Source organism: Oncorhynchus keta, unplaced genomic scaffold (genome assembly GCF_023373465.1).
Source record: "Oncorhynchus keta strain PuntledgeMale-10-30-2019 unplaced genomic scaffold, Oket_V2 Un_contig_4690_pilon_pilon, whole genome shotgun sequence".
NCBI lineage: Eukaryota > Metazoa > Chordata > Actinopteri > Salmoniformes > Salmonidae > Oncorhynchus > Oncorhynchus keta.
The window spans coordinates 89,731-100,000 of NW_026287899.1; the positions used below are offsets into that span (position 1 = coordinate 89,731).

A 10,270-nucleotide genomic window follows, 5' to 3' on the forward strand; every position below is an offset into this window, starting at 1 on the left:
CTTTCAGGATCCCATCTGAACATTGCCCTCAGCAATGACATATCCCAGAAAGGTAATAGAAGAGTGGTAGAACTCACACTTCTTTGCTTTCACTCATCCCCTCGCGTATCCGAACCAGGTGGCATTCCGAAGGTCCAACTTGGACAACATGGTGGCCCCTGGAGAGGTTCATACCATTTTGACAGTGATATTGTTTAGTCCCCAGTAGTCAATGCACAGGGTCTTGTACGTCTTCTCCACAAAGAAAAACCCTGAACCGGCAGGAGATGCAGACGGACGGACCCAGTGGCCAGAGACTCCTCTATGTACAATGTTTATTAATCCAATGGGTTAGGAAACAGGAGGTACAGAGTGGCAGACAGGCTCGTGGTCAAGGCAGGCAGAATGGTCAGGTAGGCGGGTACAAAGTCCAGAAACAGGCAAGGGTCAAAATGGGGAGGACTAGAAAAGGAGAATGCAAAAGCAGGAGGGTGGGAAAACCACTGGTTGACTTGGAAACATACAAGACAAACTGGCACAGAGAGACAGGAAACACAGGGATAAATACACTGGGGAAAATCAGCGACACCTGGAGGGGTGGAGACCATAACAAGGACAGGTGAAACTGATCAGGGCGTGACACTTCCTTACCATACAGTACCATCCCCTCTAACAGATACACACTTTATCTACATCACATCCACACGGGACTCAAGACAGCAATGCGCTCCCTCCACTTCTTCCTGTCCTTGGCAATAAAGATACACCACCATTATCAACCAATCCACATTGCGTTGCCTATTAAGGACTTGATGAGCCATAGCTAATGTGGCTAACGCTGACAATACAGCTGCTGTGTCTTGTTGTGTTGTAGTGTGTTGTAGTGTGTTGTAGTGTGTTGTAGTGTGTTGTAGTGTGTTGTGTTGTAGTGTGTTGTAGTGTGTGTGTTGTAGTGTGTTGTGTTGTAGTGCGTTGTAGTGTGTCGTGTTGTAGTGTGTTGTAGTGTGTCGTGTTGTAGTGTGTTTTGTTGTAGTGTTGTAGTGTGTTATAGTGTGTCGTGTTGTAGTGTTATGTCGTGTTGTAGTGTTGTAGTGTGTTGTAGTGTGTTGTAGTGTGTCGTGTTGTAGTGTGTTGTTGTAGTGTGTTGTCGTGTGTCGTGTTGTAGTGTGTTGTAGTGTGTTGTAGTGTGTTTGTTGTAGTGTGTTGTAGTGTGTCGTGTTGTAGTGTGTGTGTGTGTAGTGTTGTAGTGTGTCGTGTTGTAGTGTGTTTTGTTGTAGTGTTGTAGTGTGTTTTTGTTGTAGTGTTGTAGTGTGTTGTAGTGTGTTGTAGTGTGTTGTAGTGTGTTGTGTTGTAGTGTGTTGTAGTGTGTTGTAGTGTGTTGTGTTGTTGTGTTGTAGTGTGTCGTGTTGTAGTGTGTTTGTTGTAGTGTGTTGTAGTGTGTTGTAGTGTGTTGTAGTGTGTTTGTTGTGTTGTAGTGTGTCGTGTTGTAGTGTGTTGTGTTGTAGTGTGTTGTGTTGTAGTGTGTTGTAGTGTGTCGTAGTGTGTTGTAGTGTGTTGTGTTGTAGTGTGTTGTAGTGTGTTGTAGTGTGTCGTGTTGTAGTGTGTCGTGTTGTAGTGTGTCGTGTTGTAGTGCGTTGTGTTGTAGTGCGTCGTGTTGTAGTGCGTCGTGTTGTAGTGTGTTGTGTTGTAGTGTGTCGTGTTGTAGTGTGTCGTGTTGTGTTGTAGTGTGTTTAGTGCGTTGTGTTGTAGTGTGTCGTGTTGTAGTGCGTTGTGTTGTAGTGCGTTGTGTTGTAGTGTGTCGTGTTGTAGTGTGTCGTGTTGTGTTGTAGTGTGTTGTAGTGCGTTGTGTTGTAGTGTGTCGTGTTGTAGTGCGTTGTGTTGTAGTGCGTTGTGTTGTAGTGTGTCGTGTTGTAGTGCGTGTGTTGTTAGTGCGTTGTGTTGTAGTGTGTCGTGTTGTAGTGTGTTGTAGTGTGTCGTGTTGTAGTGTCGTGTCGTGTTGTAGTGTGTTGTAGTGTTGTAGTGTGTCGTGTTGTAGTGTGTTGTAGTGTGTTGTAGTGTGTCGTGTTGTAGTGTGTCGTGTTGTGTTGTAGTGTGTTGTAGTGCGTTGTGTTGTGTGTCGTGTTGTAGTGTGTTGTAGTGTGTTGTGTTGTAGTGTGTCGTGTTGTAGTGTGTTGTAGTGTGTTGTGTGTGTGTTGTAGTGTGTTGTAGTGTGTTGTTGTGTTGTAGTGTGTCGTGTTGTAGTGTGTTGTGTGTGTAGTGTGTCGTGTTGTAGTGTGTTGTAGTGTGTTGTGTGTCGTGTTGTAGTGTGTTGTGTTGTAGTGTGTCGTGTTGTAGTGTGTTGTAGTGTAGTGTGTTGTAGTGTGCGTTGTGTAGTGTGTTGTAGTGCGTTGTGTCGTGTTGTAGTGTGTCGTGTTGTAGTTGTCGTGTTGTGTTGTAGTGTGTTGTAGTGCGTTGTGTTGTGTGTCGTGTTGTAGTGTTGTAGTGCGTTGTGTTGTGTGTCGTGTTGTAGTGTGTTGTAGTGTGTTGTGTCGTAGTGTGTTGTAGTGTGTCGTGTTGTGTTGTCGTGTTGTAGTGTGTTGTAGTGTGTTGTAGTGTGTTGTGTGTCGTGTTGTAGTGTGTTGTGTTGTAGTGTGTCGTGTTGTAGTGTGTTGTGTGTTGTAGTGTGTTGTGTTGTAGTGTGTTGTTGTGTTGTAGTGTGTCGTAGTGTTGTAGTGTGTCGTAGTGTGTCGTGTTGTAGTGTGTCGTAGTGTGTAGTGTGTAGTGTGCCGTGTTGTAGTGTGTCGTGTTGTAGTGTGTTGTAGTGTGTTGTAGTGTGTAGTGTGTTGTGTTGTAGTGTGTTGTGTTGTAGTGTGTTGTAGTGTGTTAGTGTGTCGTAGTGTGTCGTAGTGTGTCGTAGTGTGTCGTAGTGTGTCGTAGTGTGTCGTAGTGTGTCGTAGTGTGTCGTGTTGTAGTGTGTTGTCGTGTGTCGTGTTGTAGTGTGTTGTAGTGTGTTGTAGTGTGTTGTAGTGTGTCGTGTTGTAGTGTGTCGTAGTGTGTTGTAGTGTGTCGTGTTGTAGTGTGTTTGTAGTGTGTTGTAGTGTTGTAGTGTGTCGTGTTGTAGTGTGTTGTAGTGTGTTGTAGTGTGTTGTAGTGTGTCGTGTTGTAGTGTGTCGTGTTGTAGTGTGTTGTAGTGTGTTGTGTTGTAGTGTGTCGTAGTGTGTTGTAGTGTGTCGTGTTGTAGTGTGTTGTAGTGTGTTGTAGTGTGTTGTAGTGTGTAGTTGTTGTAGTGTGTCGTGTTGTAGTGTGTTGTAGTGTGTTGTAGTGTGTTGTAGTGTGTCGTGTTGTAGTGTGTTGTGTTGTAGTCGTGTCGTGTCGTGTTGTAGTGTGTCGTGTTGTAGTGTGTTCGTAGTGTGTCGTGTTGTAGTGTGTTGTAGTGTGTTGTAGTGTGTCGTGTTGTAGTGTGTCGTGTTGTGTTGTCGTGTTGTAGTTGTGTTGTAGTGTGTTGTAGTGTGTAGTGTGTTGTGTTGTGTTGTGTTGTAGTGTGTTAGTGTGTTGTAGTGTGTCGTAGTGTGTCGTAGTGTGTCGTGTTGTAGTGTGTCGTGTTGTAGTGTGTTGTAGTGTGTAGTGTGTTGTGTTGTAGTGTGTTGTGTTGTAGTGTGTTGTAGTGTGTTGTAGTGTGTCGTGTCGTAGTGTGTCGTAGTGTGTCGTAGTGTGTCGTAGTGTGTGTGTCGTAGTGTGTCGTAGTGTGTCGTAGTGTGTCGTGTTGTAGTGTGTTGTCGTGTTGTAGTGTGTTGTAGTGTGTTGTAGTGTGTTGTAGTGTGTTGTCGTGTTGTAGTGTGTCGTGTTGTGTTGTAGTGTGTTGTAGTGCGTTGTGTGTGTGTGTGTCGTGTTGTAGTGTGTTGTAGTGCGTTGTGTGTGTGTGTCGTGTTGTAGTGTGTTGTGTGTTGTAGTGTGTCGTGTTGTAGTGTGTCGTGTTGTAGTGTGTCGTGTTGTGTTGTCGTGTTGTAGTGTGTTGTGTGTGTTGTTGTGTTGTGTGTGTTGTAGTGTGTTGTGTTGTAGTGTGTCGTGTTGTAGTGTGTTGTAGTGTGTGTAGTGTGTTGTGTTGTAGTGTGTTGTGTTGTAGTGTGTGTGTTGTAGTGTGTGTGTTGTAGTGTGTTGTAGTGTGTCGTAGTGTGTCGTAGTGTGTCGTAGTGTGTCGTAGTGTGTCGTGTTGTAGTGTGTCGTAGTGTGTAGTGTGTCGTGTTGTAGTGTGTCGTGTTGTAGTGTGTTGTAGTGTGTGTAGTGTGTTGTGTTGTAGTGTGTTGTGTTGTAGTGTGTTGTAGTGTGTTGTAGTGTGTCGTGTCGTAGTGTGTCGTAGTGTGTCGTAGTGTGTCGTAGTGTGTCGTGTTGTAGTGTGTTGTCGTGTTGTAGTGTGTCGTAGTGTGTTGTAGTGTGTTGTAGTGTGTTGTGTTGTAGTGTGTTGTAGTGTGTTGTAGTGTGTTGTAGTGTGTTGTGTTGTAGTGTGTCGTGTTGTAGTGTGTCGTGTCGTGTTGTAGTGTGTTGTAGTGTGTTGTAGTGTTGTAGTGTGTTCGTGTTGTAGTGTGTTGTAGTGTGTTGTAGTGTGTCGTGTTGTAGTGTGTCGTGTAGTGTGTTGTAGTGTTGTTGTGTGTGTTGTGTTGTAGTGTGTTGTAGTGTGTTGTAGTGTGTGTGTTGTAGTGTGTTGTAGTTGTGTTGTTGTGTTGTAGTGTGTTGTAGTGTGTTGTAGTGTGTCGTGTTCGTGTGTTGTCGTGTGTAGTGTGTTGTAGTGTGTTTAGTGTGTGTGCGTTGTGTTGTAGTGTGTCGTGTTGTAGTGTGTCTTGTGGTAGTGTGTTGTAGTGTGTGTTGTAGTGTGTCGTGTTGTAGTGTGTTGTAGTGTGTGTTGTCGTGTTGTAGTGTGTTGTAGTGTGTTGTAGTGTGTAGTGTTGTAGTGTGTTGTAGTGTGTTGTAGTGTGTGTGTTGTAGTGTGTCGTAGTGTGTCGTGTTGTAGTGTGTCGTAGTGTGTAGTGTGTCGTGTTGTAGTGTGTTGTAGTGTGTGTAGTGTGTTGTGTTGTAGTGTGTTGTAGTGTGTTGTAGTGTGTCGTGTTGTAGTGTGTCGTGTTGTAGTGTGTTGTAGTGTGTTGTGTTGTAGTGTGTTGTTGTAGTGTGTTGTCGTGTTGTAGTGTGTTGTAGTGTGTCGTGTTGTAGTGTGTCGTGTTGTAGTGTGTTGTAGTGTGTGTGTTGTAGTGTTGTAGTGTGTTGTGTTGTAGTGTGTGTGTTGTAGTGTGTCGTGTTGTAGTGTGTCGTGTTGTAGTGTGTCGTAGTGTGTTGTGTGTGTTGTAGTGTGTTGTAGTGTGTCGTGTTGTAGTGTGTTGTAGTGTGTCGTGTTGTAGTGTGTTGTAGTGTGTCGTGTTGTAGTGTGTTGTAGTGTGTCGTGTTGTTGTAGTGTTGTCGTGTTGTCGTGTGTTGTAGTGTGTTGTAGTGTGTCGTGTTGTAGTGTGTCGTGTTGTAGTGTGTTGTAGTGTGTTGTAGTGTTGTAGTGTGTCGTGTTGTAGTGTGTTGTAGTGTGTCGTGTTGTAGTGTGTCGTGTTGTGTGTTGTAGTGTTGTAGTGTGTCATGTTGTAGTGTGTTGTAGTGTGTTGTAGTGTGTCGTGTTGTAGTGTGTCGTGTTGTAGTGTGTTGTAGTGTGTTGTAGTGTGTCGTGTTGTAGTGTGTCGTGTTGTAGTGTGTTGTAGTGTAGTGTGTCGTGTTGTAGTGTGTTGTAGTGTGTTGTAGTGTGTTGTAGTGTGTCGTGTTGTAGTGTGTTGTGTGTTGTAGTGTGTTGTAGTGTGTCGTGTTGTAGTGTGTTGTAGTTGTAGTGTGTCGTGTTGTAGTGTGTTGTAGTGTGTTGTAGTGTGTCGTGTTGTAGTGTGTCGTGTGTTGTAGTGTTGTGTGTTGTAGTGTGTTGTCGTGTTGTAGTCGTGTTGTAGTGTGTTGTAGTGTGTTGTGTAGTGTGTCGTGTTGTAGTGTGTTGTAGTGTGTTGTAGTGTTGTAGTGTGTCGTGTTGTAGTGTGTGTGTTGTAGTGTGTCGTGTTTAGTGTGTTGTTGTGTTGTGTGTCGTGTTGTAGTGTGTTGTAGTGTGTGTAGTGTGTGTGTTGTAGTGTGTGTGTTGTAGTGTGGTGTAGTGTGTCGTGTTGTAGTGTGTTGTAGTGTGTTGTAGTGTTGTAGTGTGTTGTAGTGTGTCGTGTTGTAGTGTGTGTGTTGTTGTAGTGTTGTAGTGTGTCGTGTTGTAGTGTGTTGTAGTGTGTCGTGTTGTAGTGTGTTGTAGTGTGTCGTGTTGTAGTGTGTTGTCGTGTGTTGTAGTGTGTCATGTTGTAGTGTGTTGTAGTGTGTTGTAGTGTGTCATGTTGTAGTGTGTTGTAGTGTGTCGTGTTGTAGTGTGTTGTAGTGTGTTGTAGTGTGTTGTGTTGTAGTGTGTCGTGTTGTAGTGTGTTGTAGTGTGTTGTTGTAGTGTGTTGTAGTGTGTTGTAGTGTGTTGTAGTGTGTTGTAGTGTGTTGTAGTGTTGTAGTGTGTAGTGTGTTGTAGTGTGTTGTAGTGTGTTGTAGTGTGTTGTAGTGTGTCGTGTGTTGTAGTGTGTCGTGTTGTAGTGTGTTGTAGTGTGTTGTAGTGTGTTGTGTTGTAGTGTGTCGTGTGTTGTAGTGTGTCGTGTTGTAGTGTGTGTTGTAGTGTGTTGTAGCGTGTTGTAGTGTGTTGTCAGTGTGTTGTAGTGTGTTGTAGTGTGTCGTGTTGTAGTGTGTTGTAGTGTGTTGTGTTGTAGTGTGTTGTAGTGTGTTGTAGTGTGTCGTGTTGTAGTGTCATGTTGTGTTGTTGTTGTGCTGTGTTACATGTCAGGATGTAAAGAAGATGCAATTTGCAGCTAGTGACTTCAGCATTATGCTGAGCCGTTGTGCTTGAATGTCAGAGCTGTGTTGTTATGTTGTAGCTAGTGACTTCCAGCATTATGCTGAGCTGAAGGTTGAGATGAGAGCTGTGTTGTGTTTGTTACAACAGTGCGTTTTTATGTTGTAGGTAATGCCTTCAGCAGTGCTAAAGAGCTGAAGGCAGAGATGAGAGCTGTGTTCTTATGTTGTAGGTAATGCCTTCAGCAGTGCTAAGGAGCTGAAGGCAGAGATGAGAGCTGTCTACGGAGAAAGAGACAGGCTGGAGCTGCTAGTGAAGAGACTCCACAGCCTGAGTTTTGGTAACAGCCAGGATCTGGCCAAGATGAAGACACAACAACAACAGCTAAAACTGGAGCTGGAGGCCAGACAGGCCCAGCATGGTGAGTAGATGAGGCCAGGAGGGTGGTGGTTGGTGGGGTGGAACCCAGCGGAGCCTCTCTGGGATGGGGACGAGTTTGGATGTGCATGATGGTCTTTCAGGTAACAGGGTCATCTACCTGTTTTCCTGTTCCCACTGTGGGCATAGTAGATAGGGGACAGAGAGAGGAGAGGACTGAGGGCATAGTAGATAGGGGACAGAGAGAGGAGAGGACTTAGGGCAGAGTAGATAGGGGACAGAGAGAGGAGAGGACTGAGGGCATAGTAGATAGGGGAGAGGAGAGGACTGAGGGCAGAGTAGATAGGGGACAGAGAGAGGAGAGGACTGAGGGCAGAGTAGATAGGGGACAGACAGAGAGAGGACTGAGGGCAGAGTAGATAGGGGACAGACAGAGAGAGGAGAGGACTGAGGGCAGAGTAGATAGGGGACAGAGAGGAGAGGACTGAGGGCAGAGTAGATAGGGGACAGAGAGAGGAGAGGACTGAGGGCAGAGTAGATAGGGGACAGAGAGAGGAGAGGACTGAGGGCAGAGTAGATAGGGGACAGAGAGAGGAGAGGACTGAGGGCAGAGTAGATAGGGGACAGAGAGAGGGAGAGGACTGAGGGCAGAGTAGATAGGGGACAGAGAGAGGAGAGGACTGAGGGCAGAGTAGACAGGGGACAGAGAGAGGAGAGGACTGAGGGCAGAGTAGATAGGGGACAGAGAGAGGAGAGGACTGAGGGCAGAGTAGATAGGGGACAGAGAGAGGAGAGGACTTAGGGCAGAGTAGATAGGGGACAGAGAGAGGAGAGGACTGAGGGCAGAGTAGATAGGGGACAGAGAGAGGAGAGGACTGAGGGCAGAGTAGATAGGGGACAGAGAGAGGAGAGGACTGAGGGGCAGAGTAGATAGGGGACAGAGAGAGGAGAGGACTGGGGGCAGAGTAGATAGGGGACAGAGAGAGAGAGGACTGGGGCAGAGTAGATAGGGGACAGAGAGAGGAGAGGACTGAGGGCAGAGTAGATAGGGGACAGAGAGAGGAGAGGACTGAGGGCAGAGTAGATAGGGGACAGAGAGAGGAGAGGACTGAGGGCAGAGTAGATAGGGGACAGAGAGAGGAGAGGACTGAGGGCAGAGTAGATAGGGGACAGAGAGAGGAGAGGACTGGGGGCAGAGTAGATAGGGGACAGAGAGAGGAGAGGACTTAGGGCAGAGATATTGTAATTCTATAGATATGTTATAAACTGTTAACTCTGTTTCTGTCTTTTCTCCACAAAAGAACTGACTCTGAAAGAGAATGTTGTCAAGTACATCGAGTTACTGGAAGACAGACTGCACAGGTGAGCTTTTTTTTTCTCTCTTTCTGTCTCTGTCTCTCAATTTTGATCCATTTAATTCAAGGCCTTTATTGGGAAACATGTGTTAACATTGCCAAGCAAGTGAGGTAGATCATATTCAAAAGTGAAATAAACAATTACACTCACAGAAGTTTCAAAAGAGTAAAGACATTACAAATGTCATATAATGTCTATATTCAGTGTTGTAACGATGTACAAAAGGGAAAATAAAAAAGCATAAATATGGGTTGTATTTACAATGGTGTTTGTTTTTCACTGGTTGCCCTTTCTTGTGGCAACAGGTCACACATCTTTCTGCTGTGATGGTCACACTGTGGTATTTCACCCAGTAGATATGGGAGTTTTCAAAACCCGGTTTGTTTTCTAATTCTTTGTGGATCTGTGTAATGTGAGGGAAACATGTGTCTCTAATAAGAGTCAAACATTGGACAGGAGGTTAGGAAGTGCAGTTTCCACCGCATTTTGTGGGCAGTGTGCCTTGAAAGCCATGTCTGCCTACGGTGGCCTTTCTCAATAGCAAGGCTATGCTCACTGAGTCTGTACATAGACAAAGCTTTCCTTAAGTTTGGGTCAGTCACAGTGGTCAGGTATTCTGCCACTGTGTACTCTCTGTTTAGGGTCAGTCACAGTGGTCAGGTATTCTGCTACTGTGTCCTCTGTTTAGGGCCAGTCACAGTGGTCAGGTATTCTGCCACTGTGTTCTCTCTGTTTAGGGCCAGTCACAGTGGTCAGGTATTCTGCCACTGTGTTCTCTCTGTTTAGGCCAGTCACAGTGGTCAGGTATTCTGCCACTGTGTACTCTCTGTTTAGGGTCAGTCACAGTGGTCAGGTATTCTGCTACTGTGTCCTCTCTGTTTAGGGCCAAATAGCATTCTAGTTTGCTCTGTTTTTTTTCCAATGTGTCAAGTAATTCTGAACACCAAATAATGCAGAGCAGAATTAGGCCAATACATTTATATTACATTTAAGTCATTTAGCAGACGCTCTTATCCAGAGCGACTTACAAATTGGTGCATTCACCTTATGACATACTAAATATCCAAATCCAGAAAAGAGCCATTAAATTCTACAACAATGCAGTAATAACCAACAAGTAATCTAACCTAACAATTCCAAAACTACTACCTTATAGACACAAGTGTAAAGGATAAAGAATATGTACATAAAGATATATGAATGAGTGATGGTACAGAACGGCATAGGCAAGATGCAGTAGATGGTATCGAGTACAGTATATACATATGAGATGAGTATGTAAACAAAGTGGCATAGTTAAAGTGGCTAGTGATACATGTATTACATAAAGATGCAGTAGATGATATAGAGTACAGTATATACATATGAGATGAGTAATGTAGGGTATGTAAAAAATTATATTAAGTAGCATTGTTTAAAGTGCCTAGTGATATATTTTGACATCAATTTCCATTCTTAACGTAGCTGGAGTTGAGTCAGTGTGTTGGCAGCTCTCGAGAGAAGACAGGCTATGTGCACACTGCCCTCAAAATGAGGTGAAATCTGTACTTCCTAACCTCCTGACAAATGTTTGACCATATTAGAGACACATATCTCTCTCAGATTGCACAGACAAATATTAATAAAAATGTGAAAACAAATCCAATTTTTATAAACCCCAATATATGCTAATGTTCAAAGGTTTGGAGTCCTTGTTTTTAAAAG

The 10,270-nt window shown here is 44.5% G+C and overlaps 1 protein-coding gene across 1 annotated transcript in view; it reads left to right on the forward strand.

Moving 5' to 3' along the window:
- Positions 1-10,270, forward strand: part of LOC127924867 (disrupted in schizophrenia 1 protein-like) — a 106,952-nt gene that overhangs the window by 32,881 nt on the left and 63,801 nt on the right. The window contains exons 10-11 of the mRNA XM_052509515.1: positions 7,065-7,253; positions 8,512-8,572. Coding sequence (XP_052365475.1) covers positions 7,065-7,253; positions 8,512-8,572 — 250 coding nt within the window. The remainder of the gene's footprint in view (positions 1-7,064; positions 7,254-8,511; positions 8,573-10,270) is intronic.